This window comes from Phasianus colchicus, chromosome 2 (genome assembly GCF_987193195.1).
Source record: "Phasianus colchicus chromosome 2, bPhaCol1.hap1.1, whole genome shotgun sequence".
NCBI lineage: Eukaryota > Metazoa > Chordata > Aves > Galliformes > Phasianidae > Phasianus > Phasianus colchicus.
In genome coordinates this window covers 22,258,446-22,277,058 of record NC_143437.1, presented here as the reverse complement: position 1 = coordinate 22,277,058, position 18,613 = coordinate 22,258,446, and the positions used below count along the sequence as shown (strand labels likewise).

At 38.5% G+C, this 18,613-nt stretch overlaps 1 protein-coding gene across 4 annotated transcripts in view; it reads right to left on the bottom strand.

The window, feature by feature from the left end:
• Positions 1–18,613, bottom strand: part of KCNH1 (potassium voltage-gated channel subfamily H member 1) — a 242,283-nt gene that overhangs the window by 90,280 nt on the left and 133,390 nt on the right. For all 4 annotated transcript variants that reach the window (XM_090135085.1, XM_090135084.1, XM_090135086.1 and 1 more), the window contains 2 exons: positions 5,000–5,199; positions 1,499–1,751 (listed from right to left, as the gene is read on the bottom strand). In XM_090135085.1, coding sequence (XP_089991211.1) covers positions 1,499–1,751; positions 5,000–5,199 — 453 coding nt within the window. The remainder of the gene's footprint in view (positions 1–1,498; positions 1,752–4,999; positions 5,200–18,613) is intronic.

The following is an 18,613-nucleotide window of genomic DNA, read 5'->3' as shown; positions in this document are numbered from 1 at the left end:
ACTCCTCACATGGTTCACTGCTACATGCCAGATCTTCTGAGCTGTGCTTAGTTGTGATTGGTAAACAAAACTTATGGAATAAGCTGCTCTGTCTGAATGCTCAGCAACAATCATGTTTCTTGTGCAATGTAGGCTTCAGTTTTTTTCCTTGTAGTACCTTGTTTTATCTGGTGTACTTTTATCAAATGCTTGGCAAGTTTAGCTGAAAATGAAATTTAAAAAAAAAAATCATTGCTGTTCTACTGATAAGAAAACTGAGATGGCAAAGGCCAAGATTTCCTGCCTAACATCTATCTCCTGCAGCATCTTCAGTAATGGGGTGGTTGCAATACACAGTGCTGAAGGAGTAAAGTTCCTACTGATTTAGAATAGGGAAAAACTTCAGCTAACCACTTTCATCAGGATGGAGAAACTTTCAATAGATGGCTTCACAGCCCGATTCCTGAAAAAAAGAGTTATCCCACTATTTTTCACCTTTTTTTAGTTTTCTTGTATAGCACAAAACATTACGAACTTGACTCTTCAGGACATGAAATTCCTGCTGTGCTATGTATACAATTCTCTTTAGAAGAAGAGGAAAACTGAGTTCTGAATATTATTAGCACCCTCATTTTCCAGTAGACATCCCTCTTAGACTCGAGTGTATGTGTTCAGAATAATTAGGCTTATCAAGTTCTTTACCAGGTTGCTGTGAGTGACAGGTACTGGATAAAGCCACCATGAGAACTTACTTTATCACAAAAGAGCCTGACAGAATCAAAGGATATGTATCACCTTTTCAATGCTCCAGCCACCCCATCATTTATCTACATCTATTGGATTATCACACACTCTTCTCCTAGCTTTGCTTCAGAATGTTGTTCATAGCACTATCAGCTACTTTTTAGTGCCTCCAACCTAAAGCTGTCACTCCAAGTCAACATAACTCTGCTATGAATTTCTACATTACTTTGACTTATTGAGCTAAATATTGTTTCAACAAAATCTAAAATAAAGCTAATAGAAAAACAGTTCAGCAAAACTAGATTTTCATCAGGAGGATGGAAAGAAGTCAGGTAGGGAGGCCTTTAAAAGTAAATTTTCTGAAGTCCTAAATAGATTTTCTCATGAAAAGAAATATGGCAAGACAGGAAGAACACCAAAAGCAACCTCTCAGTGTTTTCATTGATGAGAAAAGAGTTGAAGCAATCTGTACACAAGATAGTTACCTTTTCTATTCACCTATATGGAACAGGAGGACAAGCCAATGACTTCATGCAATGCTTCTGCATGGTACTACGTACTTTTTTTTCCCTTCTCTTTTAATTTTTCCAGACAATAAACATCCAACGCCACACGGCTGCCTATTTCTTTAAAATACACTACAGTAGGCTGTGATAAAGGTAACTCGACTGGAGTTTTAGTAAAGAATGACTTAAGTGCTTGAGGACAAGAGGCTATAAAAACACTCTGTGCATTTATACTTGCACACAATGTGTGTATCAGCTGTGAAACTCACCCAGTATAGCAACCACCTCGTCATCCTGGATTACTTCCAAAGACCCCGAAACCACAAAGCAAAGGCTGTCGACGCTCTCACCAGCATGGTAGATCAGGTCTCCTGGGGCACAGTGCACTGTCTGAAATTCCATTGCAAGCGCTCGAAGGCACCCATCGCTTGCCAGCCTAAAAGCTGGGTGCTCTTTGAAAACTTTGCGGTTCAGATGAACACAAATATCCGCTCTCATATCCTTAGGGCATATCTGCAAAACCTGAAAAGGAAATCAGGCAGTCAATTCCTCTGCATGGCTTGAACATGACACATGACTATCCATTTTTGTTTTATCCCTTAAAACACGGGTTTAAATAATTGCTTTTCTCCTCCTTACTCCTTACTTCTATATTTTAGGGAGATATAAGCCACAGTACTTACTCTACTTTATAATACCTGAAGGAAAACATTTTCATCTTAGCAACATGCTCTGCTGGATATCAAATTACCTAAATTTTATTAGAAGTTTCATTAGCTCAATACTGAGACTTGTAAGTATTTAAAAGTCACCGCCTCAGTAGCAGTAACAGATTTTTTTTGTTAGAATAGAAGGGATTTCGAGGGTATGTGTTGTGCAATTTGATCTTCCAAATGCAACATTCCTCACGGCTATTAATGATGTGTCCTCCAAAGTACATAAATCGATGTCTAGCACTGCAGTACTAGTCAGGACTATTTCTGAACCTTTTTAATGTAATACAGGCAGCTGAGTGGAAAGAATGCAGAATTACTACTCCATGTACAGATTAAGAGTTCCTGGCAAAATCTCTGGAAACACATAACATGAACGAGGATGACAAAATCCTCAGAAGATAAAGACCGTGAGGAAGTACATTTCAAGCACATTCTTTGAGAAAAACATTCTGAGTAGTACGAGTCTGTTTTTCTTCTTGTTAATACCTATCTCCTCCAATTAAGAAGCATTCTTGGTAAGCTTCAGTGTTAATCCCACACCTTTTTTTGCCTGGAAACCCTCCTGGAAAACATAGAGGTAACACAGAAAACATGATGGCTATATGCCTCCACCCCCTCTTTGTGGCTCTATGCAAAATCTCCAAGCAAAGAGCTAAGCTCTGAACTCTCTGCAAGGAAGTGGTACCAGGATACTCCAAGGGCAAATGGCTCTACTGTTGTTAAAATTACCTTTGGCCGACCTCCAAGCAGACTTGCTATTACAGATATCACTTTGGAAAGAGATATATTTCCATAATGCTTATTTGTAGGACACTTGTGGAGGACTTCTTTCACCTGTCCCACAGTGAGCAGCCCCCAAACCTGCCAGTTCTCAGACTTCTAGACCCACCAGAATGAGTTTGGGCAGAAAGATCAGTACTTAATGTGGAGCAGACAACAGCCATAACTGCCTCTGCAATTATCTCATTTCCTCTGACAATAAAAACATTCTGTGTTTTCAGATGCTTGTTGAAATTTCGCACACACATACACTTCACAGTTACTTGAACATCACATACACAAAAGGCTGCTGTAATAGAAATAGCAATGAGAAAACCTGAATATACAAGAGAATATTTAAAGCGAGGCTCTTATCCAAAAAATTCTCAGTTTCCCATTTTAAGAGGAAGTTAGCTAATTTTCCATTCTCCATTTAAGATGTCTCCGTACTTCATAAAAATAAATAGGGATTAAACATATTTGAAAGCTACAGATGAACAGCAGAAGATCTTCATTTATATGGGAGGTATAAAACAGATCATCACAGCTTAATTTTAGATCTCAGCAGCTCTTGGTTAAATTTTGTTATAATAGCATTTTTCTAGACTTCAAGACTTTGGTTTTTAGGCGATTATTCACTCCCTAGCATGCCTGTAATTAACACTGAATTGACAAATATGTGGCCTACAAAATAGTGAGAAGGTTGGTTCTGTCTTAAAATTATCTTTAACTATCTGCTTCATACGTAGAAAACTGTGTTGCATTACACAGCAGCACAACTATCACTGTTCTGCCTCAGGAGCAAAACATGTTTTATTCATTGCATGACACGATAGAAGTCATACAGAGGCATCAAAATCAACGAAGCTCAGATTTTATGGATTGGCAAGCCATTACTCAGTCTTAGATCGTGTTAGCTTTGCAATGCAGATGAAAGTTGATTTCTTGGTTTTACATGTCATCAGTGGCAGCTCAGCTATGAGCACACCAGTTATTGAGATCAACACCATATTATGCTCTTTGATGCTCTGATAATTGCAGAGTTTTTTTTCTGTTTATTAAGATAAATGTCAAAGGCTGCAGTGAGTTGCTAGGTTTGGTTATCCAGCTGTCTCCTAAGGCTTTCTAAAAGCATTTCTCTTTTTACCAGAGGAAAATGGACTTTGAAGATAAGCTAAAAATTACATAGCAATTTTTTCTTGCTGCTACATTAAAACAATGACTGGAGTTTGTATTAGGGGGTGAAAGAAAGCACCAGCATTCTTTATGCTATCTATCTTCCCTAAGTGCGTCTGCCTCAGTACTTATAACCTCAGACAAAGATATTTCATGAGAAAACAGAGCATCTTCTAATCAGCACTGTGCAGCACTAAAACATCCTTTCCTTCTTAAAGCTAATTATTATGGGGAATGCTCCCAGAATCAGTCTGAGATCTAAATAGTAGATATGCTGAAGAACACTGAGGAAAGCAAACAAACCTCTGAAACCATCGGCCTCCAGACAGCAGAGTGGAGGCCACATCTGTCCACAACATTAATTTAACACCGAGACAGAAATGACTTTGCTCTAATTCCAGCATCTACAGTCCTCAATACAAGACTAAGCAGCCAACCAGAAGGTTGGTGACTGGAACTCTCATATGATTTCCTGAATGAACCACCCCACAAACCACAAAGCAGAAGTAAAACAGCATCAATCTCCATAAAAGTTTACAACTAATACAAGAGCAGAAAGTAGTTTGTACAAGAGAAGGACCATTTGTCATGCTAACACACACAATGGAAATTTCACTTGTAAATTCAATTAATGAGCGTGATAGTGTTCACCTCATGCAAAGCAGCTTTTAAACAACACATTATTATTATTAATGAAATTGTTGTCATCACTGCATCTCCAATATTACATTTAAATTCTACCAAGGCAAAACAAATCATACTTCGCAGGCTCACACACCTGCAAATATCTCAAAAGAAAAAAACGCATACTAATCTCAGTTGAAATTCTGAAGTTGTATTAGAATTTTATTTTCTTTACTTACTGAAACCCAAGCTCTTTCATTGTTTTTTTCTAATACTTTATTCTCCACAGCCAGCAATATACACAGACTTCTGCCACTAACATAAGTCAATATGACAGAATAGCTGAAACGCTGCATTTAAGAGCTTAAAATAAAGGGAAACTGCTACTTGGTACTATTTAAAGAATGTTGTCTTTACTATGGAAGTACCTCCTGTTTATCCCAATGCAATGCTTCCAGGATGTGAATTGTTTCCCTGAAGTTTAAGTTTACTCACCTTTTCAGTATCTATTCCTCTGGACATTGACCAGGTGGAGACAATGTAATCCATCACACGTTCACTCAGTCCTTTAGGGACCTGGTAGAGCTTTAGAAAGTCTCGGACACTGTTCAGCATTTCATGATATCTGTTCGTATTAGCATACATTTGCTGAAATATGGTTGTCACATTACCAAAAATGGTTGCATATAGAAGGGCTGTAAAAAGGAAAAAAAAGAGAGAAAAAAAACAATAGGTATAATAAAACATTGTAGTTTTTGACCTGTGTTCCATTGTGCTGTAAGAAAAGAAAAGCCAAGTCCATCAAAATGCATGCTATCCTGGCGTTTTGTTAGGAAGACCTGATGAGCACAAGCATTTTATAGGTCAGGATGGCTTAGCACTGCAAAACAAGAACCACCACCTGTTCTCTGGTGATGGGGAGTCCTGCAGCACAGACCTCCCGAACCACAACTATTTCTCTTTGTCTATCAAACAATTCAGTAGCATCGAAACCCTTACGGAACCACAATAGAAGATAAAAAAATTTAAGACAAATAGCTTGACAGCAAATACTTTAAAATTTCATCTCTGGTTTATAGTGCCTGTGTTGAAATGCCATCAGTGACAGATTTCCAAGCTCTAAGTGCATTACCACAGTAGTAAGCCGAGTCATCATTACCCACCTCAGTGTGACAACAACAATGTATCAAAGCAGAAGATGGAATATGTAATAAACAGCTACCATGGGTCAGTGATTTATAGATGTAACTTTAATAATACATAAAAACTTGCATTATGTTTTATATTCTTCAGGCAGAACAGCAAGGCCTGAGGCAAAAGCTAATGCCCTCAACTGTAGCTGGCCACATTGCTCTTCTGATTGCATCAGGCACAGTTACAAAGCCAGCTGGAGGATCAACAAGTCGTTAATAAAAAGCATGTGATAGAACAAAAGGCAATATATCAAGTAGTATTCCAAGCAAATGAAAGTACATGGAATTTGGGTAAATCTGTCTTCCAAAGACCAAGACAGGACAGCAGGTTGGTGGCAATCTTGGTGGTCATAGCTTGCAGAGGCTCTTTAAGCAAAACCAGGACTGAATAAAAGAGAAGGACAGGAGACCTCATAGAGAGCTTTCCTATGTCAGGAATCTGGTTGGTGACCAGTAGGTGAGAGGCTGAGTGCAAAAGGAGAGGAGCTGTTAGATAGCAAATGGTGGTGGTAAGTGCTCTGGCTTGTTGAGTACCTTCTCCTCTTTATTGTTTTCTGTCCCCTCAAGCAGGCACTGAATTGTCAGTATCAAAAATGTTCCACTCCAAGAAAAAAAGAAAAGTAAATAACAGAAAAGTCATATTTCTAAAAGATATCTTTTTGCTTTACCTAAATCCCAATTTTTGCTGTTATTTCCTCCCACATCTTCTTTATACAAACAAATATATTTATTTCTTTGAGAGCACAGCTATTTATTCAGGTCAGCATTGTATTCAGATATCCTTAAGCCAACTAAGATGCTTTAGGATTTTATGACAAACAAAAAAACCTTGAATAATGTGTAAGAGAAGCTTACAGTCTCTTCCCCGATAATTGAGAGATGCAATTTAAATTTAGACTAGCTCAAGGCTTTTAAACAGCTGCTCCTCCACAGAATTCTTTCCTGACATTGTATGATTTCTTCAGTTTCCACAAGTTCTTGCAGAGACCAGCTCTCCTCTTCTCCAACTATCCCAGGTACAGATGAGCAGGAGCTTGAGCCTGGGGGCACTGACCTGGCTTTGACAGTCATCTACCTACCTCTTTACTCTCTCAATCCATTAGATTGATCAGGAAGCACTAGAAAGTATTAACTGTATCACTGAGCAAACTCTGAATCAAATATGAATGAGGCTCCATAACGCTTCAGAAATACCAGACAGGTTAACAGATGCATGGGAATTCCAGGCTCCAGCCTATCATAGCTGTTTTCATAGACACAGATAAAGGATTTTTGCTATCAGAAATGACACAAATAAGAACAACTGTTAAAAAGAAGAACGAGGCAGGCAGCTCAACTTTACGTCAGACAATTCCAGCACTACTCTTTCAGGACCAATTGCATCAGTCTACTATCATCCATCCAACCTGCTGGGCAGGTGCCACATAACTTACACTGCTTGAAACAAATACATAAAGTGGTATTCAGGATATCTAACTCTTATTTAAGTGTTTAAATATCCAGAGATTTCAATGGTTGCATGAATACTTTAAGGACGGTACTTGATGTAACACTCATTTTTTCTATGATTTTACTTATTTCCTAAAGGATTAATACCAAGAAATCCTGGTCCTAGCGCTTTTAGTACTTTGAATTCCTTTTCAAAGTAAAGCTTTGTTACAAGGCACCAAACGTGTATAGTTTTTGTACTGAAGATAACAATTACCTTACATGACACTATATGTTAGGGTAACAAATGCTGTATAACCAAGGTAAGAAAACATAGAGCATTACTTAAAATAGGAAGCCAACATCTAACCACCATGCATAGTCGAAACTCAAACTACTATTCAGTTCAAACATAGTTGGTCACTCAAACTACTACTGATGTTACTTAAGGAAATAACTTATATTCTCTCAGCCAATAGCTAGGAATTTATAGATTTGGTTACATTTGACCTAAAACGATCTGAACAGCCTGGAAAGGTTAAAAAGGCAGTTCTACCCCAGCCCAATTAAGTTGGTTAGCACTGCAATATTAAACCTTGTCCAAGAGAACCGGTACACAGTTGCTCTAAAGAAAGCATCTTCTCAAAGTGCAAGGCCCAAATCAAGGCATGGAATTTGAGCTTCAGACCTACATTAGAACTTTTCTTTCCATACAGGAGGCTACTCAAACCAAACCTCATAAATAAGTACACTTAAAAACTCAAATCTAAGCTTCCCTACATAAGCCTATCAAAAGAAACTCAAGCCTCCAAAAAAAAAAAAAAAAAAAGAACATAAAAGTTGGTCTCTAGGTTTCCATGGTGTGATCCCTTTTCATCACATATGTCCTGAAAACTGAATTCAAAAGAGTTGTAGGGCAATTAGAAAATCTTAATGCCTGGACCTGCACTTCAGTTAGATTACCTTTCTCTTAAAAACTCACTCCTTTGGCAGACTCCTGAGCTGTTTTCTGCAGAAGAGCAAGGGAGACCATTTAAAGCGTTCACTAAATCTCACATGAGATCTTTCCTTTGAATCTCAAATGAAGCCTTACCAAACAGATGGTAAGCAGGGCTTATCACTTACTGCATTTCAAGTGTCTTCTTCCATCAAACAACAAAAAAGATGCCAATTTCCTTTGACACAAATACAAAAATGTGCAGACTCTATTTTTAAAAAAGTAGAGAGATCAATATAGTGATACACTGTAAATACAGCTAGAGATACAGTGACTAGAAATTTGTAGATTATTTCTCTGGAAGTCTGATGCAATGAGTCCTGAACAATGAAGAAATGCTTGAGGAAAAAAGAAAAAAAAAGGAGAAGGATTGACTATATATACAGCTTAATCTGCGAACACTTTGCAACTAAATAGCATTATTTTTCCCTTAATATGTCCTGTTCAGCTCTCTGTGATGCAGATGCAAATATGACCCCTGAAATGTTGCTGCTGCATTCCTTATTGATGTGGACCTTTACCAGGATCCCCACAAAAAAAAACACTCTACAGTCCCACTGCCTGAACACTGCAGCAGGGCAGGTCACCCACAAACATCATTCCTTCAGCAGCCAATACAATGCTGAAAAGTGATGACAAATAAGGCACAAGGTCACAAGCAAATTCTTACCTGTGGATTTCTGGACAATATCTGTGAGCATACAACTGTCTCTCATGCTCTGGCAAATGGCAAGACCTACAGATTCAGTATCTTGGGATTTATAGCTTTGTACCAACAAAGGTAAAATGGTCCCCATCTATCCCATTACCGTCCATTTATGTTAAGGGTAAAGAAAAGAAATTTGATTCTTCATTTCAATTATTATGAGGTGAGCAATCCTAGAACAATTTCCACTGCAAATTGCAGCTACTATGCTCCAGTATGACCAATTATATTAGCAAGAAAAATTATTCCTGTCTACATTAATTTTTTATTAAAAAAAAAATATATCTCCAAACTCACAATCCATAATTTATCATTAGCTAACCACTTTATAACTATTAAAGACACATTAAAGTCAAGGATTTTTGCAGCCTAAAATTGGATAGGTACATTAGCATATTAAACATTGACCTCTTCTGCATAGGAATAGTTAGCTATGTCCCTTTTCCTTTTTTCAAAGGAATAATGAAATAAAGCCATTGCAGTTCACTGCTGCCTCAGAAAGACCTGAGAATCAAACACTACCAGAAGAAGAAAGTCAGGGAATTTAGGACTGAGCAGAATCTTAAGATCTTTGTTCTCACAACAGACTGAATCCTGTGACATGAGCCCACAGCCCTGTAACAGTAACAATGCAAGTCATACAGTTTCACGTGCAACATCCAAAGGTCCCTGGAGCCATTGGCTGAAGTTTACAGTGTTGCCTTGCAAACTCTGTAGAAACTATCAATTCCTTAGTCATCTTAGGCACAAGGGACAAAAGGAAGAAAGAGAAAGAACATGGGAAGGAGAAGGGAATGTCCTTGAGACATGGATTTGATTCAAGCAAGGCCACAAGCACATCCCATGCAGTGAGGCCACAAAAAAGTGATCTCAAGCTCTTTCTTGGCTACATCAGCTGGAAGGAGGCTCTGTGTCTAGGAACAAGTCTGTAGTGGCCATACCTAAACAATGACCAAGGAGAGCACCTCTTCTGCAGAACAAGAAACAGCCTGTTCTAACACTGCCTACAAAGCTGCACCACATCAAGCAGAGCAAACACCTCCACGAATGTCAAGATCACTCAGAAAGGAAAGAGGTTTTCTGTCACCACCAAGGCATAAATATACTTCTCTGACAAGAGATAAAGAAAAACGTTGTCCCCAGCAACGTGGCTACCCATTTACAATGCAGACTGTCTCACCCCATTTAAACTAGGGTTTAAATAACGTCAAAGATAAAAGAGTAGTAATTTCAATAGCCAATTACTCGCATAAGTGAATCATGAAGGTCAGACACAGGTTGGAAAGGCCACCAAATAATCTGCTACTTTTTATGATGTAACACATAAGAATAGAGAAATAAATACAAGTCACTGTAGGTCTCAGCACAGATAAAAGATCTGGGATCTGATTTTAGAATTGTAAGAGGAAGAATTTCTATCTGTTAGAATGAGAAGTTTGAAATTATCCCAATTACAGAAGTGCTGCATGCGGTTCTCGAGATGAATCATCAGACTGATGATTTGTTCAAAATGCACTCATCCAAAGCCCCTGCATACAAAATGTGTGCATAAGAACTATACAGCAACAAGTGAGACCAACACCACCCAGTGAATTGCCTCTTACATCCTGCCCTAACGTGCACTGCTCCTTCTAAAACTGAACTCCCTTCATCTGCACCTTCTGGAAAGCTGATCCAGAAAGCCTGCCTCCATTTAATTTTTTTTTTTTTTTTTTTTTAAGTTAAACTAAAAGTAAACAAAATCTCTCTCTTACATTCTTAAGGAGTACCCTGTGATAACCTAAATACAAGTCAAAAAGCAAGCAGCTGAATTTACAAATAGATGAGTTAAATGTATAATTAATTACACTTTCTTTCACCAGTCGGTTCCCAGTGTACGAGTTCTTACATGAGCTGGGAGAAAGCACCGCTTTGGAAACTTGTGCTTGATCACTTCTCACTGAAGATGAAACAGTAAATAAAAAATAACAGTAAATTAACCACAACAAAATGCATGTCCCAAAGGCATTTTTCAGATAACTAACACACTGTGAGGTCACACAAAATTAACATTGATCAGATAAAAAGAAAAGCAGAAATTAACAACATTAAGGATTATAACATAATTATATGAGAAAACACATTGTTTTTAAACGTGCAACTAGAACAATGTAAGAACTTATAATTGCTTGAGATTAGAGGTCTTGATTAGTGGTAATTATCACTACTTAAGAGTAGAGAGTATGCAGTTAAAACAAAAACACTGAACTGTTAATTACAGTCAGCAAGCAAATACCAAACTGAACAGGTATCTTCTAAAGGCATCATTTACAGTAGTAACTTAGTCAAATTATTACTTGTAGCCTTGCAACTTGCAGTCGCAGCAGCTAAAACACAATTTACTTACCTAGTAGCTATATAAACTTCTAGAGTATTAGGGGGTTTAAGTAGGTTGCACCTTTTTTATCGAGAAAGATGCAGAGCTGGTTAATTTGTTTCTTCTTAGGAAGCTATGCATATTAAAACCATTATTCTTATTTGTAATCTTTTACCTGCTTTTTTTTATTTTAAAAAATGAACAGATATGCCATTTCATACAGCCAGTAAAAAAGTAAAAAACAATTATCTAAGAGGTCAATTAAGATTATGCAGCTTATGAACATTCTCAATATGTAGCATTTTCCACAAGGTATAGAACAAATTACGATTGTTACTATCTTAGCAATACTTCAATTCCTGAATTTCACAACCTGAGAAAGAGACATTATTTGAAGTGAAAGTAAATCCCCAGTGGAACTCTCCCCCATGCTGTTCAAAAGCTGTTAGTACTTGCACTTCCCACGGCTCTCTACTATTCTAGACAGAAATGAAGCCCCACTCCACATCCCTCCTCCTTCACTACACCAGCTTGCAAATTGCACCTCAGCTTAGGTATCACACAAGCAAAAGCAAGGCACTAGTGATGTCAAAGATCAAAGAATGAGCACGCTGCTATCAACTCAGCAAGCCCAAAAAGAAACTCAACAATAAAAAGCAAAGCAGTAAGTCTGAAAAGGCCACGTAGGATATAAGCATCGAGATATGTCACAGAACCGATTGACTTCTATGATGAAAAGATGAAAGGATGAAAGGATGAGTGGCCACAGGCAAATTATATTAAACTCTTAATCAAATTCTACTGCAAATCTTCTCATGCTCATCATCACATTTGCTGAAATCACACTGTTCATGACAGATAGAACACAGAAGAAACACTGGGCTCCAGCAACAGTGGAAACTTCTCCCCCCTCCAGTAAGACAGGCCACTAGAAATGGCTAAACAGTAGAGCATCAGGGACACAGCTTTCTTCGCAAAAACAAATAAGCAAAAAAAAAAAAAAAGAAAACCCAAGAACTGCAACAGAATGAGAATCAGAGATATAAACAAGGAACCAGCTGCTCTACCAGCAACTAGCAAGACTAAAGAAGTAGAGATATCTGTGCACCTTAAAATAGGCTATCCACAGTGTGCAAGGGTATGAAGGGAAGAGATACGAGCAGCTGTGGAGCAAACACCATGAATAAGTCCCACTGTTTCATTCCTCACCCACCTTCCTAACAATATGAAATAAAAGCAGATTGCTACTGTAGCAGCAGAGATCAACAGGCAGGCATATAACTTCCCCTTACCTCAGAGACTTGAGACCAATTTTTGCCAGTTTAGGGCTTAACATGGAAGAAAAGTAGCATTGGTAAAACACCAAGAACTGAAGAATTCCAGCATCCCTAAGGATGCCTCAGAAGTGAAGTTTCTTGATTTTTATTTGATCTGGCAGTACCTCACAGCTGGTAGCTGCAATCACAGGTGTTCCAGCTCAGAAGAATTTCACAAGCCTGAGCATCATGGGCAGCACGAATCTGTAAATAGTTTTGCTTTTGCTTTCAGCTGAGATAAACAACATGGGAAAACACAGACCCAAACCAATCAGAGCAGCAATAAGAGCCAAAAGTGAATAGAAGCCAAGAAAACAACCTTCAGCATCAGCCATGCGAGATCTCTCCAACAGCTCCTCTCATCTCACAGAGAAGGGCTAACACTAGTTTGCACTAAGCTGTGAAAGGCTCCATCTTGGATTCCAGATCCCACTTACAAAGACAAAAAACCCTCAGCAGTCTGTACAAAAGAAGGGTAGACATCACCTCCAGGGCCAGGGCCCAAACTCCTAGCCGTGTACAGCAGCTCTTGACCAAATGAACACAGTCCCATGAATTAATGCTGCAAGGTCTGGATTTTGTCAAGTTAAGAAGCATCCAAATAAGTAAAATTACAAGAATCCTGATTCACCTGATTGGTCATTTGTTTCAACAGCCACAGTTTAGCATTGCATGTGGAACAAAAGGTGCTAACAGTCATCCAGAGAGGAATCTACCAGCCTCAGACTCCACTGCAGCCAATATGCTGTGTAAAAAAGTGGATTACTACAGTAACTAGATGCACTGGAAGCTGGAACTAGTCTGGGTCTGGATGTGCTCCTGATTGCAGAATCAAGGACAAAGAGTCTAGTTCTATGCTATTGTTGTGCTATAAAGGAAAGCCAACATAAGAAGATGAGAGTTATTGAATGGCCTTGAGTCACACCAGGGAAGGTTCAGATTGAATATTTTAAAAAAATTTCTTCTCAGAAAGAGTTGCAAGGGAGCGGCACAGGCTGCCCAGGGAAGTGGTGGAGTCACCATCCCTGGAGGTGTTCAAGATCTGTGGAGATGTGACACTGAAGGATGTGGTCAATGGGCTTGGGGGTGAGGGGGGTGATGGCTGGACTAGATGATCTCAGGGGTATTTTCCAACCTTAGTGATTCTATGGTTCTTTAAGACACAAACATGGTGCTAAAAGAATTAAAGAAGAGCATCCTTGATACAGAGAGTTGTCAAGTCAGTAGACTGAATTCCCAGCCACGTGCTTTTCTCACGTCCAGGAAAGCAGGGTTGTAGGTTCTCATTCTATAAATTGAAAGCATTTGCACATCAAATAGTTCATCTGGATCTTCTCACCGAAATTATCCAAAGGCATGAATACTTCTGCAAGACCCTGCACTTTTACTAACTGGTTAGGCATAGTGAGCTTAACATCATTTTACATTCAAAGCTGCATCATAAAACAGATATGAAGATATATGTTCTGCCTCAAATTACAGGTAAGTTCTTAAACTTGCAGGATAACTATGACTAAATGCAAACACAGTAATACCTAGCCATTAACTGAAATTAGGGCCTTAACCTCCAATACCAGAAAGACTTTCAAGGGTCATTACGGTTTAATCAGTGAGTCCACAGACAGCTTCTTGCTGAATCAATTTTTATTTCAGCCAAAATATAAAATACGGGATGGCAAGAGCAATGAGCAAGGATAAGCAAGGGGAAATGTCAGCAAGATTATTCAAAGGTTTCAGTAAGACTAGAGAAAAAGATCATTCCACAATAATTGCACTTTCCAGTTACCTCTTCATGTTTTATCCCCCATAACACAGGTTCATCTCTGACAAGGAAAGAGAACAGCCAGGAAATGTACTGATTTTCACAACTAGTTAAAGGGGAAAAAACAACCCAACAACTACATTTCCTATAAAGAACCAATATTTATCAGAACATCTTTAGGGGGTCATGAAGGGCTTTAAATGGGAAGCACTATCTTGATGATGCTTTAAGTTTTAAGCATATGTTTTCTGGTGAATGCTAAATCTTGCTCTAGACCACACCAATTTGATTATCAAGATGGAACAATGTATAAACAGATTACACCTGCAAAAACAACCCCTATTCTAAATGTATCAGGCCAGATTCACCACTGGGCCACTTTTATGAACATGAGATGACTTTAGCTCAGTGTATTCACTAGCAGGTTTCATCATGAGGAGAATTATTAAAATAGTAAAATCTGATTAAATCCTCAGCAATTTGCAAGAAAGGACACCATTTCACTGTTTTGTAGAATTTTATGGACAATAAAATTTAAATTGTCTAGAAAATTGAAATGGATTTCCATTTCATTTCCCAGCACTAATGAACAGATCACCATTTAAATGAAGACTGAGACATTTAAGGGCATCATTTTTCTTCCACAATTTATACAGGGTAGCACATGACCATTTTCAATTACTTGGTTAAAATTAAATCTCCAGATACCACTTTCAGGGTTTTACTGATTTGTACCAATACAAACACTTTTGCTTTGAAAACTGTTTTTTATCTACCCACATTGAAGTTATCTGAAATGATGACCCCCAATTAGAAGTAAACTCCGAATTTTTTAATCTATCCCTGAAACAGACCTACACATTTTTTAAAAAAAAGAAACAGCTCAGAAAAGAACAAAGAAAAAGCTGTTTTTCTTTTAAACTTACATTTCAGCTTTTCTGGCTCCTCTGTTTACCCTATTTCCTCTGTGATTCGTATGAATTTTTCCACAAAGCCCTGGGTGAGGAAATTCTGGAGAGGCTTCAGATTTTTACCTGAACTTTCCGGCCCTTTCCTTACAGTGCTGCCGCACATTCTCCAGCCTTACCTCAGGCCCATTCTTGGCAATTTCTGAGCCTGTTTTTGCAATAACCAGCCTGTGGTATTTGGGAGTTCAGAAACAGACATGAATTTCATATAACCATGCCATCATCTTACACTTACACATACATACTGAATCCTAGCTCATATTTCCCTCCACCACTGACACAACACAAGATTTTGCTGGCTAAAGTCACTTGCAGAGAACTGCCCAAGTAGCATTCTCCAACATTCTCTCACTTTAAAGTTTAGTATTTACAATACAGCTCACAATGATAAATGGATCCAGGTGGATTCCCTCTTCTTCCAGAGTGCCCAAGGTCATGGCTGGTCGCATTTCATGCTCAATATGTCTGGATCTGCATTCAGCAATAAGAACACTAGGAGGAAGGACCCAAGGCCTCCCCTGAAGCTGCAATGATCTCACTTCTCATTAGACTTAAAACTTTAACTCACTTATGCATTTAAACACAAGCTTTAAACATTATTCTACAGGTGTGAGCACGTATGCCTGCAATTAAAGTTAAGGATACAGCAGCTCTCATCAACAACTAACTTTCAAGTACTAACTTTCAAAAGCTTTTGCATTTTACACAGCAAGTACATCGCAGTCTTTTTTTAGGCTTTGTCTTTTCTTGGAAAAAAAAATGAAAAGGTAAAATTTTAATGCCTACTAATTATCCCAGTATAAAAGCAGAGTGGGATGAAGGCACTATGGTTTCATTGTGAAGTGAAACAGGTGGGTGGCAGTGCTGCCCTTACCCAACCTGCTGATATAAAAATTGCACATCTCTTGTCCAACGCCAGTCACAGAAAAGTGAATTCCTTGGATTAGCTGCATTGTACCCAAAATTAATACCAAAAAGCTAGTCAAACAACACCCTCAAAACAAATTATGTATTTGAGAGAAAGCTGGGGTCTTCTGTAGCATATCTGACTTATGCTCACTACCACTCTCCAAGCTAACTTTGCTCTGAGCAGTCACTGCAAAACATGATTTATACATTATCTGCACAGTGATTGTGATAAGGAACCAAGGAGTTGTCAGGTCCACTCAGTCAATAGGCCTGCCTGCTGGACTTAGAGCACCACTACACTTGACCTGGTGGTACAGACAAAGATGAACAGATACCTGAGTGAAGGACAATTAGTTCTCACTTCAGGTTCAGTTTGATGTGAAATTAAGCCCTTAAAGGTATTGCATTTAACTGACTGGTCTATTTGTGGCTGCTTTGCTTCCTTGTAGCTCAGATTGTGAGGCTTCTGATGCAACAACATTGGTAAACCTGGGGTAGTTACTTTGATAATCACAGAAAGACTGCAAGATGCTTTTCAGCTGGCACTGAGTGACCTGCAAATCCCATCTTGTACATACACATACTTTACTGCTGGGTACAACAAGTACAAACAAGTTATGTGACTGTACACGGGGTTTTCAAAAGCTAGCTAAACAAACCTAAGAACAATCCGGTCTAAAAGCTTCCCTTTTCTTATGTCATTAAGCAGTTACAAATATTTTTTTTTATAAAACAAATAAGAATACTGACATTTTTAATTATAGCAGGTAAGCCAGTGAGGTCAGCAATAAAGAATATGTTCGCAGGTGAAGACTAATTTGAGGTGGTTGAAGAATAATTGTCACCAGAATGACTGGGGCTGAGTCATGCTCCTCCCACACACTAATCACAGATGTGCTTGCAAACCAGAATCAATAGGTGCATCCAGTGTGTGCAAGAATGTGAAACAGGGAAAGCTCACAGCCAGTGAATTCTCTAGAGGGCTTGCTCTACTGATGAGTGAAAAAAGAGATTAGCGAAGACATAAGAGCTTATCAAAAATAAGCGAAGCAACCATTTGGGTTTTTAATGAGAAACCATGGATGACTGCACGTGAGAAGAGTATTTTTCTCTGGAGTGGTGAAGGGGGTTGTAGCCTAACTTTCAGAAATGGGTAATCATTACTGTCCCTGTGGCTCCAATCTTGAAAGCATTTGTATTCCAGGCTGACTGTGCTGTTTTATTACAACTCAGCAAAGCTAAACGCAGTACAGAAGGCATGCACACAGTTGGTGTTCCGCATCCAACTTCTTAAAAAGCATAGATCATTATACTCAGGGGTAGATGCTAATGTTAAGAGATACTGCCTATTTTTTTAATAAAGTAAACATTATACATAAATCACCTAACATCTATAAGTTGAGTAACTGAGTCTTGCTCTTTGCTGAGTGCATTAGCAAACCAGCACAAATTACAATATATTCATACATATTCAAATTTACAGAGTAAAGCTAATGATGTAATAACATTTATTAGAATGGGAGAGGCAAGTCTTTTACCCATAAACAAGAACTTATCTCCTTTCCATAGTTGTATGTTTTCTGGCAGGCATGCTCCAAGAAGCTTTACTTGACCAGCCTCACCAGTAGGAGAATACCTACTCCAAAACATTCCAGAGAAAAAGGTAATTTCTATCATCACTGTAAATGGTTTCACATGTGTGCATCAGCAAAATCAGAGGAAGTACATGGATATAAGGTGACTGTAACAATTGGTAAAAGTAGTCAGAATCACAGTTGATATTAAACCCAGCACATCGTTGAGCATCAAACCTCAGAATAAATTGTTTATCATCATGACACAGGGCGGGTAATATGAAAACGGGGGCTTCTCCTGATCTTTGGACTCCAGAATGAGAAGTCCTGATGGTGGAGATCCTCACTCTCTGCTGACACAATACTCGATCTAGCTTAATCCTGCAGCAGTCTTGAAACCATCACTAGGAAGATTTCCCCAGTACTTCTAGCAGATTGATTGAGGATCATTTTCACAACATCAGAGGACTTCCATAAGGGGAATTTTTGCAGCTGCCACAAGTCTTTCCCTTGTTTCAGTACTGAAACATTTGTCTTCTGTAATACTGTCACATACAGTAAAACCTAAATAGTGTCTACCACGTCATCTTAAATTCTTCCCTCCCACTGACAGATACAACAAGACCCTACAGCTCATGCAGTCATAAACAAACAATTGTGGTAAATATACGTTACATCATTTATAGGCATTGAAATTATCAAATTATAAAGAAGTAAAAATGCAGGATCAAGTTTTAGCACTTTAGAAATCAGGGCAATAATCTGCATGCTCATCTTTTAAAAGCAGCGCAAAGAACCATTTGCAAACTGTGTGCCTCTGTAAATATTCATTTACTGGCCTGAGGAGCAGGGCAAGGATAGAAGGCCTCTCAGCAGCCAGGACTTTTTATATTACATAGC